The 25,540-nt window shown below is 53.8% G+C and overlaps 1 protein-coding gene across 1 annotated transcript; it reads left to right on the top strand.

Annotated features, from left to right (window-relative positions):
- Positions 1–10,218: 10,218 nt before the first annotated feature.
- Positions 10,219–25,540, top strand: LOC311205110 (maestro heat-like repeat-containing protein family member 2B; the record flags this gene model as incomplete). The annotated part of the gene is made up of 32 exons (XM_084279401.1): positions 10,219–10,302; positions 11,612–11,734; positions 11,994–12,159; positions 12,515–12,613; positions 12,901–13,052; positions 13,418–13,561; positions 14,070–14,139; positions 14,251–14,364; positions 14,811–14,884; positions 15,354–15,473; positions 16,059–16,166; positions 16,351–16,504; positions 16,889–16,929; positions 17,204–17,345; positions 17,709–17,761; positions 18,173–18,280; positions 18,493–18,612; positions 18,803–18,925; positions 19,674–19,835; positions 20,050–20,172; positions 20,474–20,541; positions 20,860–20,995; positions 21,102–21,191; positions 21,651–21,755; positions 21,976–22,099; positions 22,511–22,611; positions 23,450–23,598; positions 23,832–23,994; positions 24,303–24,493; positions 24,845–24,982; positions 25,185–25,296; positions 25,466–25,540. The coding sequence occupies 32 exons, from the start codon at positions 10,219–10,221 to the stop codon at positions 25,538–25,540; spliced, it is 3,732 nt and encodes a 1,243-aa protein (XP_084135527.1).

Raw genomic sequence — 25,540 nt, forward strand, 5'->3', positions numbered from 1 at the left:
GCAGCCAATAAAGTAGGATTTACAAGTAACAGAGAAGAGGCAGGGCATAAGGAAAGATGAGGATAGCAAAGTAACAGCTCTTCAGATATTAACAGGAACACCTACTACCAGCTTAAAAGCAGCATGTGCACATGAAAGAAATGCAGTTCATAATAAAGACTGGAAATGTTCCTTTAAAAAAGTAGGAGCCCAGAATACCTAGATAAAGCTGAAACATTAATTACAGTCTGTCTTTTAGACAAGGACTAGTCCTTGAAGACTGAAGGTCTTGATTCTCCAAACACCAGGGAGGCTGGATTTTAGTGATAGAGCATGGAAAACATCTCAGTCAAAGATTCTATTTTGTCTGCAGCTCCTGAAATTGCTGGAAAGGTGGTACATTTGTCTGTAGTGATAAGGACAACATGCAGAAGCAGAACTGAAGTAACCTCACAAGCTGGATTCTGACTTTGAGAAATGTAACGTAACTTGACACCCAAAAGGAAAGTTGGAAATTTAGCTAGTGCATTGAAGATCTCTCATTCACAGATAGGAATATCTCTAAGTTATCAGTGCAAAGATAATAAAATGAGCACTCAAAATGCTTTTAAATATAAGCATTTGCAGCCAAATATAACATGTTGGGCATAAGTACAATGGCACATAGGAGTGAGTGAGATCAGAAATAGTATAGGAAATGGAAAACAAAGTGTTCTAAGGCAAAAAAGCCATATTGGGTTTCACTGACAGGGAAGCTGTTGGGCTACAAGGAGGTTCATAAATACAAATCTACTTACAGAAATACTTTAATAGAGTTCGTTTTGGGACCAATTTCTATTAGGTATTTCCATAAATATATTCAAGGAAAGGGCTTTTTTTTCCTTTAGTTTTACACTTTGCCTTCAGCGTTTTCTGAAGTAAAACCCAGTATTGTAGAATCATTAGAAAGGCAAGTGGAATTAATAAGGAAAAAAAGTATAACCCAAATAACAGAAGTATTGCCAATATAATGAAATCCAATATTTCAAATTACATGTATTCGTAAGTAATCAGATCATGCTGTATCAAGAATTGTCTGAAGCAACCTGAAAAATACACCAGTAAATCACATACTGAGTATGAGAAACCAAAGTAATGCAGCTACCAAAACCCAAATGCATAACCATATCAATCAGGCAAATTACTTCATATACAACCATACAAATAGCCTTGGCTTTCTATTAGATCAGCAGCATCAGCTTTGAACAGGTCTGCCCATCTGTCCACTCTTGTCTATTGAATAATCTACTCAAAAAGAAATGAAGATAGGAAAAACCTAAATAGCTTAAGGTTGCTTTCTAAAAATTAGCTAGGAACAAGTACCTAGGATTAAAATAAAAAAAATAACAAAATTGGACAGTAGCCTCCAAAATAAAGGGAAAAAAAAGGTAGAACTGCATGATTTGAGAAAAAGGCCAGCTTTATACTCTACTGACTACATGAGAACAGGGCTTGACTAAATGTCCTAAACTATCTAAAGCCATAAGGTTCCCCAGCTTCTCCACCCTGCGGCCCAACTGCACACCAGAAAAGCACAAATCACCTTCTGATCACATCATATATGCCAACCCTGTTTGATTCTCAACCACCACCAACACATGTCAACTCATACTAAATACATTTAAGCCACTGAATTTCTACTGTCCATATTCAGGTGTCTTAGATCTTTAATGGGCTCTCATCCTAGAGCTCACAAGAAAAAGGATCACAGAATCATAGGGGTTAGAAGGGATCTCAAGAGATCATCAGGTCCACCCCCCTGCCAAAGCAGGTTCCCTAGGACAGGTCGCACAGGTAGGCATCCAGATGGGTCTTGAGTATCTCCAGAGATGGAGACTCCACAACCCCCCTGGGCAGCCTGTCCCAGGGCTCTGTCACCCTCAATGTGAAAAGTTTTTCTGCATATTGGTGAGGAACTTCCTGTGCTCCAACTTGCAGCCATTGCCCCTTGTCCTATCCCCACAGACCACTGAAAAGGGGCTGGTCATTTCCCCGTGTCCTACACTTCAGATACTTATAAACATTAATAAGACCCCCTCTTAACCCTCTTTTCTCAAGGCTGAACAGCCCCAGTTCTTTCAGCCTATCCCCATAGGGGAGATGCTCCAGTCCTTTAATCATCTTCCTAGCCCTTCGCTGAACTCTCTCCAGGAGATCCCTGTCCCTCTTATATCAGGGAGTCCAGAACTGGACACACTATTCCGAGTAGGGCCTGACCAGGGGAGAGTACAGGGGGAGGATCACCTCCTTCAACTTGCTGCCCACACTCCTCCTGATGCACCCCAAGATCCCACTGGCTCTCTTAGGGCACACTGCTGGCTCATGGCCAGCCTGTCATCCACCAGGACCCCCAGGTCCTTCTCCGCAGAGCTCATCCCCCAGCCTGTACTGATTCAAGCAGTTATTCCTTCCCAGGTGCGAGACTCTACACTTGCTGTTCTTAAACCTCATTAGGTTTCTCCCTGCCCAGCTCTCCAGCCTGTCCAGGTCTCTCTGGATGGCAGCGCAGTGTTCCTGCGTGTCAGCCACTCCTCCCAGCTTTGTATCATCGGCATACTTGCTGAGGGTGGATGCTATTCCCTCCCACATCAAGGTTGTCAATGAGGATATTAAACAGGACTGAACCCAACACTGAGCCCTGGAGAACACTGCTAGTTATAGGTCTCCAATCGGACTCTGCTCCACTGATCACCACCTTCAGAGCTCGGTCCGACAGCCAATTCTCAACCCACCTCACTGTCCTCTCATCTATCCCATACTCTCTCAGCTTTGCTATCAGGATGTCATGGGAGACAGTATTGAAAGCCTTGCTGAAGTCAAGGTAGGTGACATCCACTGCTCTCCCTCCATCTACCCAGCCAGTGATGACATCATATAAGGCGACAAGATTGGTCGAGCACGACCTCCCCTTGGTAAATCCATGCTGACTGTTCCTCATGACCTTCTCTTCTTCCAATTGTTTGGAGATGGCATCCAGAACAAGCTGTTCCATCACTTTTCCAGGGCAGAAGTGAAACTGGCCTGTAGTTACTTGGATCCCTCCCTCAACCCTCTGGGAGGAATCTGAAATTTTCCCCCACTGCTTCCTAGAGGGACACAGATTGTTCCGGAAGGGGGGTCAGCAATGCTACCTCCTGCAACATATTCACAAAACGATTAATTTAAATAGCAATGACGACCAAGCACAAGCATCAAAGACTGAAGTCAGGATGTTCCTGAGCAGGACAAGTTGTACATGGGACTCCAGGCAGATCAGGGGGAATAAAAGGCACTTAGTTTCCAGCTGAGTCCAGGTAAGAACCAAAAGTGCAAACTTATCAGACGGTTTAGAACTTCTCAGTCCACTGGCCCCAAAACGCCTACATCTGGCACGACGAGTTGACAAAAGTTAAAACTCGCTGCGTTGTGTTTTCACCAGGCCTTTCAAGCACCCGCCCCCCGCAAGGACCCCACCGGCACCGGGGGGAACTACGACCCTCGACGTCCGCAGCATGGACGCGCGCCAGGAGTGCCAGCTGAGGGCTCCCTCAGCCACGCGTGAGCCGTTACCTGAGGGCGCGCCTCGGCCCAGGGGCAGCTCGGACCCGGCAGGCCGGGCGGGAAGCGGCCGGGACCCCGCGCCCATCGTCCCCGAAACGATTCCCAACGGAAACGCCGCAGAAACAGATCTGGGCTTTCATTTCACCCCGCTCCCCTCCTCCCCACTCACGGAACAGAAACCAGCTGCCGAGAGCCCACCGCTCCGCTCCACCCGCAACTCACCCCGCTCCCACGCAGCCCGCGCGCCGGCTCCGCGGCCCCGCCTGCGCATGCGCACAAAACCCGCCTCCCCCGATCAGTGAGCAGCCCGCACGCATGCGCCGTAGCGACGTGAAGCTCGCCGGTCTCGGCTGTGCTTGACGGCGCGGGAAAGGGTGGGTGGAGTGGTGCAGGCAGGCGGCCGGCTGCCTCTCTCTGGCGGGCGGTCTGGGGTGAGGCAGCAGCTCACGGGGAGAGCTGAGTACAGAGAGTGTCTCTGAACATAGGCGTCTTCGGAGCCGTGGGTTAGCGTTGTCAGGGGGTGGAACAGGCTGCCCAGGAGGTGGTTGAGTCACCATCCGTTTAAGAGACGGGTAGATGAGGTACTCACCCCCTAGTAGAGGGGGTACCTAGGGATATTGTTTAGCATAGGACAGGAACGGTTGGACTTGGTGATCTTAAAGGTCCTTTCCAGCCTCGTCATTCTGTGTGTGTGTTAGCTGTTGGTCAGCAGTTCTGTCTGAGAGAGGAGGGTGTCAGGGGAGCAGGGCCGTGCTAGTGCTGAGGGCACCTGTGAGTCAGTCGGGGACGCGTTTGTGGCTGTGGAATTTAACTCTTTACAGGCGCACAAAGGAGTGCAAAGTGGGGTCAGCTTCCAGGTGCATCCTGTGAGGAGGCATCAGTCCCTAGGAGGAACTAGGAGATGTTTCATCCATCCTCTCTGCGTGCCTGAGGAATCAATGCTACCGAACAGACCAAAGGCAAATACAGTGCTTTGCAGGCAGCACTGTCAAAATGCACAGCTACGTGTTCAAAATGAAGTTACATTATGCATGAAGATAGCACATTGTGTTTGAGGGGTAAATATGACAACTGCATGCTGGGTGATGAGTGCTCAAGTGATACTCTCCCTCTGTAGTCTGAGCTGGGTGAAGGAAGTAAATACAGCTTGTGTGAATCAAGCATAACTTCTTTTTTAAAGTCAGTTTTTTTGTCTATATATGTCTTCATGCACAATCAGCACAGACTGGCCCAAACAGAACTTCTAATCTATAGATTCGTATTGTGAATTAATTGACAAAAAGCATCCTGAATGGAATTCGGAAAAAAGAAGCAGAAAAAGATGCAACTGATTCTGATTTATGGTTATATATAACAATTTGTGTACAGTCATGTTTTTTCTAAACAGCCTGTTATTTTTCACAGTTTTGTCAAAGCATGATAACAATAAAAATTTATTGCAATGCTACTGTATTTGCATATGTGTGGGCAAAACCTGTAGTATAACTAATTCAGTCCACTTCTTCACTTGTTAAAAAAAATCTTAATTTGGAATAATAGGTATGTGTTAAAGTGTTGTTCCAAGGCATATGCTTCCCAACAGAGGGTAACACATCTGTATTATTTTTTAAACTCTTGAAACTGTGGAATCTGTTGGGGCAGATTCCTCTGCATACAGATAGGCCACGTTTCAGAAAATCAACCCACAAATATAATTGCAAGGAGTCTCAGAAAGTTGTCATTTGTATAGCCTATATGGGAGCTGAATTCAAACACTTCAGAAGCAGTTCTTAGTGACATTCAGAATGTGCATCTTCTATAGATTACTACTGAACAAATCTGAAATTTGGCACAAGAATCCTAAAATGAGAAGCGTCTGGGCAATGCACTCAGTCACATGCTCTGACTTGGCTGGCCCTGTGTGAAGCCAGGAGTTGGACTTGACAATCCTTATGGGTCCCTTCCAACTCAGGATATTCTGTGGTTCTGTGAATATTACTTGGAAGTCTCTTCCTACTCAGCAAGTCAACTCAAGAGGACAGTGGTGCAGAAAAGGGCTCTGACAAAGAGCAGGAAGGTAAGAAATTACTGCTCTGGAAAGATGGTCTCTTGAAAGCATCATTGAGGTGGTTTAAGAAATTACTGTAGCCACTTTTCCTGCCTTGTTGGATAATACAGCTTTTTCAGCCAAGCCAGTGGATGGGGTTTGAGCCTTGTTGAAGAGTCGACACTGAAGGAATGAAGAGCTTCTTAAACTAAGGGACAATGCAAATAAATTTTTAAGGACAATACTGCAATAAGGAGGAACAAAGACTTCATTAAAAACACTAATAAAAGCCAAACTCCTTAATATTTATCCAGATGGAAACCTGTCATTCCAGTTGGTATCATTTTACAAGTGTGTTATTTCAAAAATGTATAATTAAATACATAGTAAAAGAACATTTGAGAGGCAAAAGCGTGTTGGACCAGGTAACTTTGGTCTATAACTTTGGTCTATCTAAAGTACACTTACTCTGCTGCAGGCCATTCTGGGGAAAGGAGGTCTACAGACCAGCTATAGAAAGATGGCCAAGTGCATAAAAAAACAGTTTGAACACATTTTAGATGCCCACCAGAAGCCTAAAAATTATTGTTTAATGTCAGTTGAAGTACAGAGGTAGATAAATCTCAATGAAAGATCACATTGCAGTTACTACTGCAAGAAGCTATTAGGTGTCTTCAGGGTATCAGCTCACGTCCTCCTTCTCCTGATACTGAAACAAGGTAGGTCAGGGGTATTTAGGATTTGTAATAGAAAGTTTGGACCAAAGCACTCTGACTTACATCAGGAGAAATAGACCCAGGAGACAATTCCATGGGCTGTGGATTGAGGGTGTTCTGCTGAACCTTTCCCTCAATGCACAGGGATTCTCTTTTGTTTGGGAAAGTGTGTCTGAAGTTACTGGCTTATCAATCCTCTTTCACAATTAAATAAAAAGCATAGATTTGATGGCATGCAAATTTTAATCAAATCACCAGCAGGCATCTAGAGATTTCTCTAGTTAGGTGTTGGAATACGCTCAACTTTCTCTGGAAAGACCTTTGCTGTTCTGTATCTGCTGCTAAGCAGTGATTTGGCTACCTAAATCATAGAATCATACAATGTACTGCGTTGAAAGGGACCTTTAAAGATCATCTAGTCGAACCCCCCTGCAGTAAGCAGGGACATCTTCACTAGATCAGGTTGCTCAGGGCCCCAACAAGCCTGACAGGGATGGGGCCTCCACTAACTCTCTGGGCAAACTGCTCCAGTGATCTACCACCCTCAAAGTGAAGAATCTTTTGCTACTATCCAACCTAAATTTCCCCTTTTCTAGTTTAAAACTATTACCCCTCGTGCTATTGCTACATGCCCTCATGAACAGTTCTTCCCCAGCTTTCTTACAGGCACCTTTCAGGTACTGGAAGGCCGCCATAAGGTCCCTCTGGAGCCTTCTCTTCTCCAGGCTGAACAACACAAACTCTCCATCTAGCTTCACAGGAGGGCTGCTCCAGCCCTTTGTTCATTTTTGTGGCCCTTCTCTGGACACAGTCCAACAGGTCCATGCCCTTCTTATGTTGAGGGCTCCAAAGCTGGACACAGTACTGCAGGTGAGGTGTCACCAGAGCAGAGCAGGCACTTCTTTTATTGCAGCGCTGGGGAACACAGGGGATATCTCCTCCAAAGACGTGTTCACCCAAAGGTACAAAGCAGAACATATTTATAAAATTTTAGCAAAATTATTCTGCAAAAATGCTCACTTCTTAGCTTGACCTTTACAAGGATTGGCTTTTGATTGCTTTGCTTCATCTATATTCTTATTCTGTAAAAATCATTGGTTAACAATACTGATTGTTATAAATACAAAGAGGGGAGGGTAATGATTAGCACATTCTGGTGGAAATCATTATCATATGTAAATGTCCTCAGCACTTGCCTAGTTATGTTGAGTGGGGATCCTCTGGTAGTCATCGATAGTCTTCCTCACTGTGTCCGCCACTGAACCCATCCTTGCACAAGCTCACTTTGTCTTTGGCTGCTATTTTGTAACCATAGCCAGTTTCTTCATATACTTACTGTTTTAACTCAAGGTCCATAACCAGTACCCTTTGTTTTGCTTCCGAGTCCATAGAGATTTTCCATAGTGATAAAGGCACAAATCATCTTGTTCCTAACAGTCCTAACATGCTGTATAGTCTCATAGCTGCTATTACTCCTTTAAAATCAAAATCAAATCCTACACTAGATCCAAAATAACCTACAAGTTAAGCTATTTTATTAGGGTGACTGTAACAACCATCCAGCCAATGCCTTATCCACTGAACAGTCCACCCATCAGATCCGTATCTCACCAACATAGGGAGAAGGATGTTGTGGGCGACTGTGTCAAAGGTCTTGCAGAAATCCAGGTTGATGACATCCATAGTTCTTCCCTGTCTATTGACCATCAGCAACAGTCACAGCATCTCTGGAAATGACAATTAGGAGAAAAAAAATCCCACAAGCAGCTGCTTTTTGCCATCAGAGAAGGGAATGAGAAGATGTAAGAAACTGTGCAGGCACCAAGGTCAGAGAAGGCGGTGGGAGGAGGTGCCCCAGGTGCTGAAGAGAAGGATGCCTCTGCAGGCCATGGAGAAACCCACGGTGGAGCAGGTGTCCCGCCACAGCCCATGGGAAAGGCCAAGACCCCACCTGCAGCCCGCGAGAGGCCCCACGCTGGAGCAGATGGAGACATGCAGAAGACGCTGTGACTCGCGTTGGAGCAAGCCTCCACACACGAGTGTTGTATAGAGCAGGTTACTAGTGCCTGACTGTATCCACATGTATATGCTGCTAATGACTGGGAATCTTGATAGTTATATGGAGTACTGTTCTGATTTGGATTTGCCTTGTAAAGGTCTTGTGCAGGCGTGACTGAGACGTCTAAGTAATCACGCAGTGAGTGTGGAGTCCTGCTGCGTACTTCTGGTGACAGCGTACTGCTCAGTGGTTCAGTGGGAGGAGAACTGCCCGTCACACAGGAGACGAGGGTTCCATTCCCCAACAGTGAGTCACTTTTCAGGTGGCATTGATTTATTGGTACTGACTTTGGATATTGTTACAAGGAACTGAGTTTTGAAAATCGATTTAGATTTGACGACCTGTTGGTGTGAGTGAAATGCGTTAACTCTGGTGTGAGTGGTGAGTGACTGAGTTGCAGCATATCTGTGTGTGAGAGAAAAACCTACCCACTAGAAATGTATAGGTTGGGGTTTTTTTATATTTGGTGTAATCAGCGTGGAACTGAGAATGTAGGGGAGAAACTGTATCGTTCTCGTTAGTATTGCTGGAGAGCTAGACAGGAGTTGAGTTATAAACAAGAACAGGAATCAAGAGGTAAATGTGACTAAGGATGGGAGGGAAACAAAGTAGTGAAGTCCCTGAGAAAAGCCCTCTGGCTTGTGTGATTTTGCATTGGAAAGATATCAGAGGAGAACCCGATGGAAGTGTGAGTAAAAGAATTTGATGAAGTATTGCAATTCATGCTTTTTAAAGGGAAAAGGAAAATGGGATGAAATTGGCTATGCTGGTATGTTTTTCAATCTCCGAGATCATCCGGAATGGCAGAGGGAGTGTGGGCTTACAATAGCACAGCACCGCTTAGTATTGCCTTTAGAAAAAAGATAAAGTGAGAGAAAGAGGAACACCTGAAGAGATGCTGCTCTGCTTGTAGTACAGGGGAGTGTTGTGTTCATAGCCTGAATGGTATGAAGACACGTCTGACCTCTCCAGCTCTCCTCACGTTGGAAGCTGAACCAGAAGTGAAACTAATGAAGGCCCACAATTATTAGCCGCTTCACGAGAAACTGTGGGACCGGCAGGGGAAACACTTAGAGTAAGGACTGCCTTTACGCTCAGTGATTTGGACAATTGGGAGGAAATTGCTAAAGGATGTAGGGATGACCCCTCTAAGGCGGCAAAAAGATTTGAATTGATTGTTGAGACTTTGGATCCAGACTGGAAGGATGTCGATCTAACGTGAAGTGAAATGATAGAGACTGGAAATATTGCAAGCTGCCCAGACTAATGTGCAGGCACGGGTAAAGGGACACTTCATATAATATGGATTGTGAGTGGAATGGGAATCAGAATAGAATACTCCTGTTTTACCAATTAAAAAGCCCAATGGAATGTATCGAGTACCGCAAGACTTCAGAGCAATAATTGATACTGTTAAAAATCTCCCCCCCCGGTGGTAGCTGATCCCTATACACTGCTGACAAAGCTTAAGAATACACAGATTTGGTTGAGAGTCCTAGATTGAAAAGAAGCTTTCTTCTGCCTGCCATTAGCCAAAAACAATCCAACGTTATTTGCAAGGGAATGGGAAGGTCCTACCACCGGTAGGAAAACCCAGCTTACACGGACAGGGTTACCCCAAGGTTTTTCAAATAAATAAAAAATCAATCAAGCATCAATCAATCCAACAATCTTTGGGGATCAATTTGCAGGAGAACTTGAAACATGGAACCCTCCCTCCAGAGACGGAATCCTTCTGCAGTAGGGGAATGACCTATAAGTAGTAACGGAAAAAAAAACCCTGGCTGTATCCAAGGGACAAGTTTGTTGCATTTTTGGGGGGCCTAAATGGATATCGAGTCTCTCAAGAGAAAGCTGAAATGTGCACCAATGAGTATCCTAACTGGGGTATGACATTTCTGGAGGGCAACAAGAATGGGATACCCAGCAAAAAGAAGCCATGTGTAAGACCGTAGCTGCCGTAATACCGAACGCTGAAGAAGCCTGGAAATTCACTTTAGGCCAGAAGACGACAGGAATGGTCTCCCATACCATGTCTGACGTTCTGGAACAAAAGGGAAATCATTGGCTTTCCCCATCCAGATTGCTGAAACACCAAGGTATTCTTGTGGAGACTGATGATGTTGTGATTGGAGGAACTACCACTGTGAATTAAGCTCCCTTCCTCAGTGAAACTACAACTGAACCACTGACACATGGTAGCTTGGAGACAACGGAAGCTGTGGATTTTAGCAGAATTTGAAAGAAGAGCTGTGCCAGTCCCTGTGAGACCACGTTGCCCCAGGTCCCTTCCAATGCAGGCTATTCCATGATTCTATGAGAGTTGAAGAGATGGAGAATGGGGAAAGCCTGTATTTCCAGGCCTGTGGGGACCCCCATGGTGCCTGGTGTCTCTAGCAGCAGCCCGTTGTTAGGCGCTGAGTGATGTCATGAAGAGCCGGAGTTTCTACCTGGTTGCTGGGGCAGCCCCAGTTTCTCCTAGCACTCGCAGGAGTAGGACCCAGAGAGAGCGGTGTGCCCATCTGGGAGCTCCTGCTGCGATGAGGAGAGCATTGAGAGGTGAGGGGCTGGTGGGAGGTGGGGGGCTGATGCCTGCTGGAGGCAGTGTCCGTCCCAGCCAGGAGCTGGAGACCATTTTCCTGTCCCCTCTCCTCCTGGGCCAGAGTCCAGGTTGGGCTCTGGCTCCATCTTGTCCCTGCCCTGCGTGGGGCAGCTGGGGGGCTGTTCAGAGACGACCTCACCCAGCCAGACCTGCCTGGCTCAGGGACCCCACCCAGCCTGAATTCACTCTGGCACGTTGCTGCTGTTGTGGCACCAAGAAGCCCAGAATGGTCCCGGTCCCCCAGTGTCCCTCCCCTCATCCCACTGACGCTGGGAAGATCCTCACCGCTCCCTGGTTCAAAGCCCTGCCGCCAGCAAGACTCTTTCCTTCTTTTCTTCCAGTTCTTTGCCCATGCCTGGGCTTTAGGCCCAGATCTGGACATCATGAGGATAGAGGCAGAGCGAAGGAATCTGTCCCTGCTGGCGCCACTACTGTAGCGGCCAGCGGGACTTCTCTGCTGAAACGACTGCAAGACCATGAGGTGAGTGAGGTAGGAGGGCTTGAGGGTTCCCCTCGATGCCCCTGGCTTCCCCGGGTAGCGTGGCAGAGGCGGATCTTGCTGGGGGCACCTCTGCAGCAGGTGTCTCTCTCGTGGCTCCCTGAGAACGAGGGCAAAGCGAGTCCCATCACTCTTTGTGATCTGTGCCCAGGGTGACCGAGTGGAGACCTACCAACAGCTGGAGAGCGTCTTGCAGGGGGATGACAGTCGCCTGCAGAGCGGTGTCGTGAACCGCCTGATTGCAGAGGCCTCCAGTGACCTGCAGGCAGCCCAGGTGAGCTTGTTCCCTTTCAAGGCCATCCAAGCAGCGTGCAGGAAGGCAGAGCAGGCAGCAACGCAGGGCTGTGCCAGGGAAAAGCCTCCCTACCCTCAGCGGGGGAGCTGCTCGCCTTCCCCAGGGGAAGATGAGGCAGCAGACACCCAGCCCAAGCAAAGGTGCCCCAAGGGGGCTCACAGGGGAACCGGAGGTGTTTGGTTTGTCCGGGTGCCTCCACGTTTCTTCCGGGTGCGTTTAACCTGTGGCGCTTTTTCAGGGTGTGCCGGATGAGACAAAGTCGGCTGCCAGTGACATGCTGATGGCTCTGGCCCGCTCCCACTTCCACTTCGTCATGTCCGAGCTCCAGCACCACCTGAAGGTCATGGCGAAGGCCCCTGAGGAGCTGGTGCTCCTCACCTTGGGCAAAATGGCCTGCAGCTACGGTACAGCACCCTCAGTCTGCTGGGTTGGGTAGGGGCCAGTGTTAACTGGGGGGCTATGAATTTGCCGTGCCCCCTTGCTCCATGCCAGGGCAGCCAGCAGCATTGCCTTACCAGCCCAGTCCTGGGTCCTGGAGGGTGGGAAGCCCTTGGAGACAAATCCACGGGGTTTCTGTTCCCCACCATCCTCCTCTTTTACCCAAGGGTCTTTTCAGTGTCCCCCTTGGGGAAGGCAGCCCTCCCCAATGCCTCTAGCATGTCCCGCGTGGCCCAGCACCCCAGACTTGCCGGGAATTAATGCCACTCTCCCGTGTGTCTCCCTGACCCTCTGTGTCCCTCTGCCCTGCCTTCTCTGCAGCCCTGCAGTGCATCCCCTTTGTGGGAATGACACTGCTCTCCCTGCACGCCATGCTGAGCCAGGTGAGGAGCGGCCGGACCCTGCGCGTCATCTGCAGTGGTGAGTGTGGGTTCCCGGGCTGGGATCCCAGGGGTAGCAGCTGGGGTGGCCTTTGATGCCTCCATGCAATCTCAGAGGGAACACGGCGGGTGTCACCCTGCATTCGGGTCAGGCCTTGGCAATCCCAGACTGATGTGAGGGTGCCAGAGGAGCGGAGGAAACCTGGAATGTTTCTGTGGGCAGGCAGGATGCGGGGATGCTGCGCAGAGGAATTCCTGGGTGCGGGTGCAAGGTCCCATCCCTGCTGCAGCCTCTCACGTGCTGCCTTTTCCTTTCTCCTGGTGCAGTTCTGGAGCAGTGGTCCAAAGCAGTCGTCGAGTACTTCTGCAGCCGGCAGCAGTGCCCCTTCCCTCGACCCGCGGAAGGGCAGCTCTCCGAGCACATGTACCCGGTCTTCTGCTACGTGGTGGCAAATTGGCTGGGCTGCAGGGAGGAAGAGGTGAGGAGTGCTGCTTTCCATGGCTGGGGCTTTGCAGGGATGTCCACGTCAGTGTGCACGGTGGGGTGCGAGCAGAGAGGGGAGGGAACGGTTTGGGTGAGAAAACACCCCAAGCCAGGAGCCGACCGGCACTGTGCTTGGGCCCGGGAGCTCCCTGGCAGGGAGCAGGCTGGGGCATTTCTGCAGGGGAGGCTGGAGTAGCAGCACAGGGAAGTAAGTGCTCTCCTCTGGAGTGAGCTCTTGTCCTGCTGGGGAGTAGAGCTTGGGAAGTCTGCCAGTGGGAAGGGTAGACTGGTGTCCAGGGGATGCTGAGCACTAGGCAGACCTTCAGGCCTCCAAGCAGAACCTCTCCTTTCCCTCTCCAGGACAAGCAGGCTGTCTTCAGGGCAGTGGCTGCCATGATGGACGTCCTTGTGCATGAGGGGCAGCACCGAGAGCATGCCTGGGAGCAAGTCCTTGCGCTCCTGCACCAGCGTTGGGACATCCGAGACACCTCCCAGGTCACCAAGGCAAGGAGCTGTGTGGGGCCTGGTGCAGCTGCTGGGCTGGCTCTGAGCAAGTGTCAGAAGGCACTGGGGAGCTGTGGGGTGCCAGGAAGAGCTGGGAAGCTCTTAGAGAAGGAACCCAGAGAGTGGGAAAGGCCTGAGGCTTCCAACAGCGTCAAGAATCAATGGCAAACAAGAAGCCCTGTGCAAGTGGCTTGGGCTATTTCCCTGGGAGCTGGTGTTAGAGGCTCCCATTATCCCAAGTTGTTTTCAGTTGCTTTAGCCTCTTCTTCCTCCCCCATGCTCTCACAGACCTTCCTGCAGGCCAGGGGCACGGCCAAGATTTGGGAGCCAGGCACCTTGGGGCTGCAGGAGGCCTGATCCTGGCTGTTTGGGGTGGGCCCAAGGGGCATCCCAGTTCCCACAGGGATTTCCCTCTCAGCCAAGTTACGGGAGGAGACTGGGAGAGGAAGGCAGAGAGCATCCCTCAAAGGCACTGGGAATTTCTTTAAAACAAACCTTGTTCCCACAGCTCCTGGATGTGACCGAAGAGCCTGGCCCAAGCCATAAGGCAGAGCTGTCCCACTGCATCGTGCGGCAGGGTAAGGAGAGGAGACTGGGCGATGCCCTGCCATGCCGTGGCAGCGCTCCCCCTGTCCTGGGCAGCCCGAGGCACGTGACTGCTAGTGCAGAAGGTGATTTCTTCCCTGCAGCGATAATCTGCCCGGAGGAGCCAGTGGTGCATCTGCACTCCCGGGAGAGCGGAGGGAGCGAGGCCAGCTGCGTGGGAGCTCTGGGCCTGCTGGCAGCGCTGGCCCACTCTGACGGTCAGTGCCATGGGCCAGGGACACAAGGCCCGGCTTGGGGCTGCTGGGCCAAGAGCAGGAACGGCCTGAAAGTGCTGCAGCTGCACCCAAAAGGAGCTGCCAAGAGCGGGTCCCCCAGCTGAACTGATGCCCCATGACAGGGCTCAGTCTCCCCCGTGGCAGTTAGAAATGGCAGCACACCAGGGGTGATGCTCCAAACCCAGTAGTGTGGGCGAGCTGGTGGGTGAGTAGGTGGGCTGGCAGGCACAGGAGTTGCTTGCACCTGTGCTATTTCTCTTAAGCTCTGGGCTGCCACACAGAGTGCTTACAAAGCAGCTGTGCCTCTAGACTAAAGCCAGAGCCAGGCCCTGCTTTGCTGTCCCCCTGGTGCATGAAAAGCTTGGGAGCTTCAAGGGATCCTTTCTGCCTCTGGGGCTGTGCCTCACGGCACACCTTATCTCTTCCAGCACCTGCAGTGAGAGAGAAGCTGCCCCAGGTGGTGGAGGCCCTGCAGTCATCGTGCCATGACCCCAGTGTCCAGGTGAGCTGGTTTGTGGGGGGGCACGGTGCTGCCAGGGGAGGCAGAGAAACCCTTTCCCTTTCCCAAGCCTGGCAGGGTCACAGCAGGAAGCAGTGGTTGGGAGTCTGTCCTAGGTGACGGCTCCCTTTCCCCGCTTCCTGATGCTGCTCAGAGAGCTGATGGCAAGAGGTGGCCCTGCTGCTGGAGAGGGCAAGACTGGGGTGCCTGGGCAAGTGCTGGTGCATTGTCCAGGCAGTGTGTGATGGCTCCTCCCTGGGGAGAGCTGTCAGAGCAGAGTGGGGAGGTGGTGGTGCTCTGCAGGGCAGATGCCCATCCAGCCTGGTGCTAAAGCCCATCCCTGAAGCCTGGAGCAAAAGCGGCTGCTGTGCCCTCCTCATCTCTGCGCAAGCCACAAAGGCTGCCCCCAAGCAAAGGCATCTTCCTTTTGGGTTTTGAACAGGAGGGTCATAACCACACTCTCCCCTGGCAGGTGCGGCGCGCCGTGCTGGAATTCATCAGGGAGCTGCTCAGCTCCGGCTCCCAGACCAGCTGTGCGTGGGGTGTGGTGGGACTCATCTTCAACGAGTTCAGCCGGACTTCGGGCAGGCTGGTAAGGACAGAGTGGGAAAACCAAGGGCTTTGACCGGTGCCTTGACTGTGCTGAGAGCTCCTGCAGGTGTCCTTAGCCACAGAGAGCTCCACCCCGCAGGGCCATCAGCGCTGGCACTGCCGTCAGAGTGGCCTCCTAATGGTCATTCCTCAGGGGCGCCAGCGCTGATGTTGGCAGCGATGTCAGTGGATGACATGGGTTTGCACCCCTAGTGCCACAAAGGACCGCAGGGCTGCGTGTGCACCCCTTGGCCTGACCTGTGCCCACGCGTGCCTTCAGCACGGCCGCTTTGTGAAGGGAGGGGCTTGTAGGGACACCCCCATCCATAAATGCTGACGACCAGGAAATGACAGCTGGCGATGGCCAGGCCTCCTGCTGACGTGCTGAGGGTCTTCCCTCTGGCTGGAGGTGCAGGCAAGCAGCGTGTGTCTCTGCTCCCAGGCTTCCCAGCCGTTCACCGGGTCTGGGAACTGGCCATTGAGCTGGGTCTGGCTGTCCTTGTCCTCCTTCAGGAGGTCAGTGCTCCCGCGGGGTTGGTGCAGGAGCACCGGTGGGGCCATGCCTCAGCCCCATGCTGTCTTACAGGCGGCAGGAGGCCTTTTTGCCTGGGAAACTCCGGAGGAAGGAGCTCTGCGAGCCCTTTGCATGGACATCGTGGGCTCACTGGATGTCTCCCTAAGAGGGATGACCAAAGTAAGTCACCCTGTGCCCTGCTGCTGCAGCCAGGTTTTTTGGCCTTGTGCTTCCAAGTGCTTCCATGTGCCCTGAACCTTTTGCTTCAGAAGCACACAGGGCTCAGGAAAGCCCAGACCATCCTTTATGTCTTTGAGCTGAATGGGAATGCTGATGTGGCCAATTGCCTGGTGGTTCTCTGCAGCTCCTGTGGCCGAGGCTGCTGCAGTATGTGGTGCCAGCCCAATACAGCGGCATGCTGATCCCACTCTCCAAGTGCCTCGCAGCCCTGGCTGAGAGACGGGACAGAGCAGGGTGTGAAGAAGAGGAGCCTGATGCTGTGGACTCCCAGGAGCAAGGTAGGAGCTGCTGGGCTTGTCTGGGGGCCTGGCCACTCAGTGCCTACGTACGCTTTGCTGGCCCTGCGCAGGAGCCCGGGAGAAGCAAAGGGCAGAGCCAGGCTCTGCTGCTGGGCACGAGGAGCTCTTTTCTGCATGGCCCCTGGCCCGGCGCAGAGTCCTGGCTCTCACGCTTGCAGTGATGTCCCGGTGAACCGGGGCTGGTTCTGGCCATGCGTGAGCTGCCTTGGTGTCACGCTGAGCAGCCCTTAGGAGCCCCCTGGGCCTGCGCTGTGGCATCGCTGCTGCTCTCGGCCCTCAGCCGTGTGCAGGCTCATTAGAGCTACATGGGGCAGGGCATGGTAGGGGCTTGTCAGCTCACCCAGCCTTTCTTCTTCCCTGCAGCCCAGCTGCCAGCTCCCCAGGCCCTGCTGGCTCGACTGCTGGTGAGTAGTGGGGCCATGAGGAAAGAGGTTTTCTGGCCAGGGGTGGTGGGAGAGCTTTGGGCAGAGATGCTCTTGAGGCTGGTGCTGGGATCCCCCCAAGGAGGAGGAGAAGGAGGAGGCAGTGTGCCTGAGCCTGCTCAGGCCTGCTGGGGATCTGACTCCCTTTGGGGCTGGCTGTGCCCCAGGCCATGGAGCGGTGCTGAGCCTACTACCCTCCCAAGCGAAACTCTGGCTCTGGCAGCAGAGGTGACCTTTTTGTCCTGCTCTTGCCTAGGTGGTGGCAGCAGCTCCTCACAAGAGCAGCGACCAGGCAGTTGCTGCCTTGCAGCTGCTGCAGGCCCTCCGGGGCAGGATCCACGGAGCCTTGGGGGCAGTGTGGGATACCGAGATCCCCCTCCTCCTGCAGTACCTGGAAGGTAAAGGGTGGGTGGGGAGGGAGAGGCAGGGAGAGGGTAGGGGAGTGGGGGAGAAAATGTGTGTTGCCGGTGCATGCTGGGACTCAGTGTTCGGAGCTGTTCTGGGAGCTGCAAGTGAAGCCACGGGGGTGAGCCGCAGTCAGCGGGTCCTTCCCCAGCTGAATCAGTGGCTCTGACTAATGCCCCCTGGGATCCCTTCTGTGTCTTTGCCCTTGCAAGGGCTTTGGAGTAGATGTTTGTGGGCCTTTTGTAGTGTGATGGGCCGGGACTCTTGGGAGGTGTGACTGCAGAGGAGGCCACTGGGCTCTTCTCTGGTGTGAGCTTCAGTAGCAACAAGGGCTTCTGCTTCCCCTTGCTTTCTAGGAGAAAAGGACATGTCCCTTGACTCTGCAGAGTGGGAGCACCGCCTGCTGAAGGTACAGCATCCCTGGGGGAGAAGAGGGAGCAGACAAAGTTGTGGGAGGAAGCTCTTGGCTGCCTGTGTAGGCAGCAGGGGCTGGGGCACCTCCTGAGCACCCTGCACCTCCCCCACAGAGTGACTGGGTGCCTGCCTGCTCAGAGGAGCTGCTGTCTGCACAGGTGACACAGCTGATGGCTAATGCCCTCTAAAGCTGTGGCACACGCCTTAACACTGCATCCTCTAGGCCTGGCATGCTGGGGGAGGTGTGGGGGGTCTCGCCTGAGGTGTTAGAGGAGAAGAGGGAGGCTGGTGAAAAGAGGGTTGTCTGGGGCCGGCTCTTCCCCACCGCTGTCCTGGGACACTCGGGTGTCGCAAGGGTCTTGGCCAAGGGCTGGGGAACACTCGCTTCCTCTCATGTTCGCCCCAGTTTCTGCGAGCATCGCTGGAGCCCATTGAGGACGAGGTCGGGACCATGGACCTGAGCCAGGAGCTGAGCCGGCAGCTGGACAGCTCTGCCCGTGGCTCCTGGGAGAAGGTGGGTCTTCTGCCCCACGCCAGGGCTGGGGCTGGTGCCGGTGGTGTGCCACACTGGTGGTTTTCACTGCTTCCCCTTCCTTCGCCCCCAAAAGGCCCTTCCCCTGGGCTGCTCCAGCAGCTGGCTACAGCCTGCTGCCATGGCTGGCCTTGCCTGCTCCCTCCTTGCCTGGGGCCGCCCTCTCCTGACAAGGTGGGGCTCTTCTCTTTCAGCTTTTCCTGTACAAGGCTTTTGGGGTGGTGCTGGCAGCTTGTCAGGACCTCAGACACATCGAAGGGCAGGTGCTGAGGTTCCTTCAGCAGGCGACCTCTGTGGAGCCATCTGAGGCCCAGGTGAGGTGACATTCATTTCCTGAGCATCCCCTGCCTATTCCTGGGAGAGAGGAAAGGCGGCTCCAGACCTCCTTGATCTCCCCATTTCTCTGCTGTTTCCCCCTTGTTGCAGTGGCCTGCCTGAGCATTGGCACTGGCCATGGCTGAGTGCTGGGGCTGGAGCCAACTCCCCGTTTCTCTGTGGTTGCAGGGAATGATTTCTGTTGTGTCCCATGCTTCCGAGAGCCACTTCCGCCTGGTCTTGGACACGGTGACAACGTTCTCTGCCGCTTTCACAAACAACTGGCTTTATCCACCTGCCATGGAGCCGAGGGTAAAGGACTTTGCTGTTGGGCTTTCCTCTTTTTGCCTTATTTGCACTTCTACACCGGCAGCAGACAAAGTACGGCAGCCGTGTTTGAATAAGCAGCCTTGTGTTACAAGCTCCCCAAGAGCTGTGTTTCAGAGGGGACATCCTGGCACTGTGGCCCCTGAGGTGTCTTTGGGAAGGACGGGGCTTGACACTTGGTGGACCAGAGCCCTGCCCAGTTGGGGCAGCTGCAGCAGTTGCTCGCATGCAGCCCCGCTGCCCGTGACTTCAGCTGGAGCTGGTGACAAGGGGGCAGGCACAGTGTGTCACACTGCTCGTTCCCCAAAGCTGAGGTCTGGGAGCAGAAGCCTGGCGAGGTCTCACTGGCTCTGCTCCCGCCCTGGGAGGGAAAGGCGTGGGGAAGCCTTTCATAGCATGGCAGGTGCAGGATGCGTGGCTCTGAGCAGGACCATGACAGGCTGTGTCAGAAACCTTTCCACAGAAAGGTTCCAGACAGCTCCCCGACCCCCGCAAATCACTGGCAAAACCACCGTCAGGGCGCGTGAGGCTGGCTGCGCTTTCCAGCCCATCCTCATGCGAGAACCCAAGCTGTGGGATGGGAGCAGCTAGCGTCCCTGGAGCTGGCAGCCTGGGGGCCTGCTGGGAGGTGCCCAGCTGAATGAGGAGCTGGTGAGGGTGCAGAGCAGTAGCCTACTGCAGAATCCCACGGGAGTTCTGGGACTGACGTCTTGTGTCATCTCTCTTGGCACAGCAGAAGCAGCAGCAGCAGATGGAGAGAGTCCAGGCCACCTGTGCTGCGCTCATGAACATCTACAGCAGCATTGCGCTGCATGCCCCCAAGGAACTGCTGCTGCCCTGCGTGGATGCAGAAATCATGGGCAGAATCCTGTGGCTCTCCAAAGCCCAACGGCGGGTAGGAGCGCAGGGCGTGCAGGGGGAGGGGAGGGATGCCTGTGCATCCCAGCTCCAGAGGGGGGGTACCAAGACAGACAATCTATTTCTCAAGATCCCCCGAGGAACGCTTTGTCCTCGATGACCAGATCCAAGCCCCCACCCTGCCCATACTCTTCTTTGACCCTTTAGCCCTCCAAAGATTTCAATGTGTTCTTTGCTCTCTTTGGCCTCAGGACACGCAGCTGAAGCTGGCCTTGGTGCAGAGTATCTCCCAGGTCAGCAGTGCCATCCAGGCTGTGGGTGACTGTGGCAGCTTTGAGCTCTCCTCAAAGCAGGAGGCGACACAGACCCTGCTGGTGAGTGCGGGTAGCTGGGGCAGATGCACGGGGGAGTTTGGGCTGTGCCAGGAGGCTGCTTTCCCCAGGGGCGGGATGGTCTTGGCCTTAGGCGAGCGGCTCGTGTCCCAAGCTGGTGGGGCCCCTAGGTGCTTGTGCCGGCTGTGGGGGAGGAGCAGGGTCCATCCTTGGGGATGTGTGGGAGCGATGGGGCAGTGTCTGCCCAGGCCTGTCGGCAAAGGCTGTCCCCAGGGAAGGCGGGAGGGCTGTCCCCTGTCCCTGCCCGCAGCCAACTCTGTGCTTGTCTCTCGGGGTCTTGCAGGACTGGATAGAGGAGGAGCCTTGGGACACCGTGGTGTATGGAGTGTTTGGGGCTCTGGAGGAGTTGAGGTGAGGTCTGCTCCCCGGGATTTGGGGACTCGCCGTGTGCCCCAGCTCAGCTGGCTTGGCCTTGAGCGTGCGGCCAGGAGCTGCTGGGGCTGTGCAGTGGGAGGGAGATGCAGGGTCTCCGTGACCTGGGAGGGGGCCAGGCTTTGCCTACCTCCTGGGAGGAGGCAGGACTTGCTGGAGCTGAAGGCGGAGCTTGCTGGCATGGGCTGGGGGGTGCTGGATTTGGGGCCCTCGATTCCGAGGAAGCCAGCTGGGCTTTGAGCTGCTCTGGAGAGGGTCAGCAAATCACCTTTCTCTCTTTCTGTTCCCTCTGGCCAGCAAGCTGAGGCCCCCTCTGAGAAGGGAGGACAGTCGGAAGCTGCTGACTGTGTGCTGCCACACAGTCTTGTCTTATCCTTCTGCGGAACAGAGGCGGAAGGGAAGGAAGACAGCGAGGGCAGCTGTGAACATGACGGTACACCCCCCACCAGTGCCTGCCCACCTCTGGGTCAGGATCCCACCTCAGCGTGCCCTGGCAGCCCCCATGATGCTGAACCTCAGCTCTCCTTTCCTGCTTTCAGCTTCTGCACAGGAGATGCGTGGAAGATCTGGGCCAGCTCATACAAACCCTTGTGAAGGGGAGCCCTGCCTGCTTTGACGACCTGGTCTATGTGAGTAGCCACGGGGCAACAAGGAAAGCATCGTGGGGGCAGAGAATCAAGGCCTTAGCAGGTGATCAGAGATGGATGCCTTTCCTATGGGAAAGGTGGGCTTTGGCTCCTCGCTCTGAGGTTGCACATCTGGCTGGGGCCAGGAGCTGAGCTGGGGGACCGGAGCGCCTGGCCACTGCAGCTTTGGGACAGGCAGAGAAGCGGGCCCTGATGGAGCAAAAGCCAAGAGCCAGCCCTCAGCTGGGTGAGAGCAGCCTGCGGGAAGGCCAGAGTGGGGAGATGTCGGGAGGGCTCGACCCTGTCGTGTAGGCAGAGGCAGCTGGAGAGAACGAGGCGCGTGGCAGCGGGGCTTTGTGGGGCTGGGGGCCACACCGGGAAGGGGCCAGAGCAGGAGAGAGATGGAGAGGGATCTCGGGGAGAGAAAGATGCCTGTGTCAAGAGCGATGCACCCTGCCTCAGGTCCTGAAGGGCTGGCTCACCTCAGACAACGCACGGGAGCAGGAGAGAGGCCTGGACTTCTGTGCTTCTGTGCTGAGAGCCTGCCAGGAGCAGCTCAAGCTCATGGTGAGTAAGGACACCCTGAGTGCCCCACTGCCCCCTCCCCACCATTTGTGGGCCCAGAAGGGACCCCTGCCTGGCCAGACGCTGGGTTTCAGTGCTTCTGGGATTATGGGGCAGGCAGAAGGGTCTCTGCCTGGTCACTGCGCAGTGAGCAGGGTGGGAGGTAGAGGCAAGTGTGTGCTGGGGCTGCCTGCGACCCTTTTCCTGCTGCTCTCCACTGCAGGGGGGGCATTCGTGCAAGGAGTTGGGCTACCTGATGGGATTTCTGGCGGCTCTGGCTACTCACTGCCTGGACACGTGCTGGCAGAGGGCATGGGTCTGCCTTGGCTGCTTTCTTCAAATGCAAGGTGAGGAGAGTGGGCCTTTCCCAGCCTTGCCTGGCTGATGCTCCCTCCAGCCTGGCCTAGCACCACTGGGATGCTGCAGGGAGGGAAGAGGGAGGGCAAACTGGTTGGCTTTTTTTTGTGGAGCGTGCTTCCAAGGGTTGTGTTCAAACCCTTTCTTTCCTCTTCCAGCAGCAGGCTCTGCCTGTGCTGAGCAAGTGACAGGGAGGTTTCCTGCCTCCCAGAGATGATGGTGGCCTGTGCAGGGGATAGGGGATGCAGCTGCTGGGCACAGAGGCCAGTGGCTGCTGAAAGCCTGAAGCCCCAGCGAACGGGCTTTTCCCGAGTGGGCCTTTCCAGCCCAGGATTTGTTAGCCATTTATCCGGCTGGGGAAGTCCTGCTGGAGTCCTTTTTTCTCCTGGTTTTTCTTCCAGACAAGACCATGACCGTGGCGTCTCAGGACAATGAGACCAGGTGCCTGGCTGAGGAGCTGAACAGCCTAGACATCGAGACACTGGTGGAGACCCATGCCAAGGTAACTGGAGCAGATGCCCTGTGTGTGTGTGTCTGTGTCTGTGTGTCTGTGCGTGTGCGCATGTGTGTGTGCTCTTGTCAGAATACAGACTTGGTGTACATGCAAGCAAAAGCAGGGAGACACTTCCAAATCAGTTAGTGCCCTGGTTTTCAGCCTGGGGCTTAGTTGCCAGCTGGGTGGGGTTAAGCCACATCACTTGGCTGCAGCAGAAGTAAACAGCACGGTCTCTTCTGTTCCTGAATTCTCTCCAGTCTGTCTGCAAATGGGTCCCTCCAGCACAGGCTACATCGTTTCTGACTCCCATCCTGGACACCCAGATGTTTTCCAGCTCCACACATTGGAAGGCTGCGTGGAAGTGGGTGTTCACCTTCCTGGTGGTATGCGGAAAGGAAATACTTCAGGAGGTAGAGGAGACCTTCATTTTTTTTCCCGTTTGAATTTGTGTCTCTTCCTGTTGGCATTTGCACTGCACCTTGTGCCACTGGCATGGGCTCAAGACTCAGCTGCTGATGGTCTGAGTGAGCACGGGCTGCTGGTGTCTGGGGACAAGGACATGGGAATGTCTTTGCAGAGTCTCCCAATGGTCCAGGGCTTTGCCATGAGTGAGGCACTGTGAGGCACCAACCTTGCTGTTACCACCCTTCCCTGGGATCATTGTCAGTCCTCCCTGCCCCGAGACCCACTTCACCCTGGGTTTCAATGTTTGATGGTTTCAGGCTTGATCTGGACTCTGTGCCAAGGGAGCAGGCATTGCTCACGTGCTGAATGGGGTTTCTGGGTCCTGCAGGAGGGGGTAAAGGCTTCATTGAGCGCTTCTTTCTCCTCCTCTTCCATTCAGGTGCCAAAAATCCAGAGCCTCTTTTACACCTTCTTGGAGCGGGACGCCCACAGGAGCTACTCAATGGAGGCAGTACTGCTCCTTGCCCAGTATCAGAAGAAAGCCACAGTCACCAGCCTCCTCCAGAAGAGCATGTACCTCATGGACAGGTAAGTGCTCTACCCGGTTGTCCCACTGAAGGGAAAGCCAGACCCTGCAGCTTGCTGGCACCGGATGGGCCCGGTTGGGAAGCAGGTCTTTTCCCTGCCTGAACCCTCTGGAGTGTTGCGAAACCACGCGGTTGTGTTGGAAGCTGCACTGCGGAAGAGGGGAGGGGAAGGTTTGAGGGCACTGCAAGACTGCGATGATGTGGGCTCAGGGGTGAACGTCTGTTCCCTTGCAGTGGAGCAGTGGAGCTGTGGAGGAGCCTGGGAAGACACACCACTGGGATTCCGGTCCTGAGGTGCTTGGCAGACAAGCTGAACGAAGCAGGAAACAACCGCCAGCAGAGACACTCCTCTGCTCCTGAGCTGTGCAACCGTCAGACTGCTCTGGAGGCACTGACAGTACGTTCAATGGCAGACACATTCCGCAGCTTTGCACCTGCTTTACAAGTCACAGTGCAGCATGAAGAACTGGGGTGCCCTTTGTGGATGCTCGCGGAGACTCCCACGTGGAGACCGGGCTGGGCCGGCCTCAAGGAGTGTGGGGAGCTGGGACAGTCTTGAGCTCCTGAGCCACAGGGCTGTTGCAGAAGTGGCAATTGCGGCCAGTAACGTGTCCCCCGCCCGCGAGCTCCAGGCAGGTGGGGAAACGAGGCTGGTGGGAAAAGGCCTTGCCTGAACAGGTGGTTCTTCCTCATGTTTCTCTGTAGATCACCCGTGCCATCTGCGAGATGATGATTGCCATGAAGAGCACGCAGCTCAGGAAACTGTTTTCCCACCTCCTTCCCAGCCTCCTGAGGTGGGCCAGTGAAACCCTGGGTGAGGAAAGGCAGCTTTCCCCCGTGAGCATCTGGGGACAGCTGTACCTGGAGGGCCTGATACTTGAGAGGAAGCCGTGTAGGTAAGGAGCCAAAGGGGCCTGTGGAGGGCTTGGCTTCAGTTCCTCAGGGGAACTGAGGGGCGTGGGTCGAGGGGCATGGCTTTTCTTCCACTTCAGTTGGTTTGGGGCTGGAAGAAAATAAATGCCGGTGGTGTTTGCTTCAGCCATGAAGGTGCTGAGGCACCATTTCAAGGGTGTTTAGCTCTGCATCCCCTCACCTGCTGTGATTTGAGAGTTCTTTGAGTTCGTGGGGGTGCTGCTGCTTTGCTTGCTTTGCTTTGCTTTGCTTTGCTTTGCTTTGCTTTGCTTTGCTTTGCTTTGCTTTGGTCGGCTGCGTCTTTGACTTCCCTTGTGCTTTGTTTCTTTTGCCAGGGTCTTCCTTTCAGCTTTAGAGTCGCTGCTAGAAAAATGCATGCCCAGCAAATGGATGAAGCAGCTCATGCATCAGGCAGTGTGGGCTCGCCTGGAAGACCCCCTGGCTCACCCTGAGGGGATGTCTCTCCTGACCAAGTAAGAGCCGTGGGCATGAATTTGGCCACTCCTGCGGGGCTGTGCCCAGGGAAAGGGCTGCTGGGACACACCCTCCCAGCATGTCTGGGAAGCCATCCCCACTGGAAGAACAGCGCCTGCACTGGGGCGAGGGAATTTTGGAGCCTTTGCCTGCAGCCTTCCTGGCTAACTGTGTGGCCCTTGCTTGTGCTCCCTTGCGCAGCGTCCTGCTCAAAGCTGGCTTTGTCTCCCCCTGCCTGCTGAAGAAGATCTCGCCATGGCTGGATTCCTGCTCACCTAAGCTGCGGGTGACAGCTACAGCTTTCTTGGAAGAGGTGAGGCAGCGGTAGGGAAGGAAGGGTTCAGCGGGCTTTTGCTGAGATACCGCTGCTTGGGATGTCTTTTTTGTGGGAAGATTCCTGCAGAAAGGGGCCCTGAAGTGGAACTGCCAGCAGAGCACCTGACTGGCACCAGGTCCCCACAGCTCTGCCTCTGTCATTGCAGGCTTCTCGAGGATCACGGTACATCAAGGGCCTGTTAGTGAGGCAGGCACCAGGGAAGACTCTCCACGACACCTGA

The sequence above is a fragment of the Gallinula chloropus genome (genome assembly GCF_964237585.1).
Source record: "Gallinula chloropus genome assembly, chromosome: 1".
Classification (NCBI taxonomy): Eukaryota; Metazoa; Chordata; class Aves; order Gruiformes; family Rallidae; genus Gallinula; species Gallinula chloropus.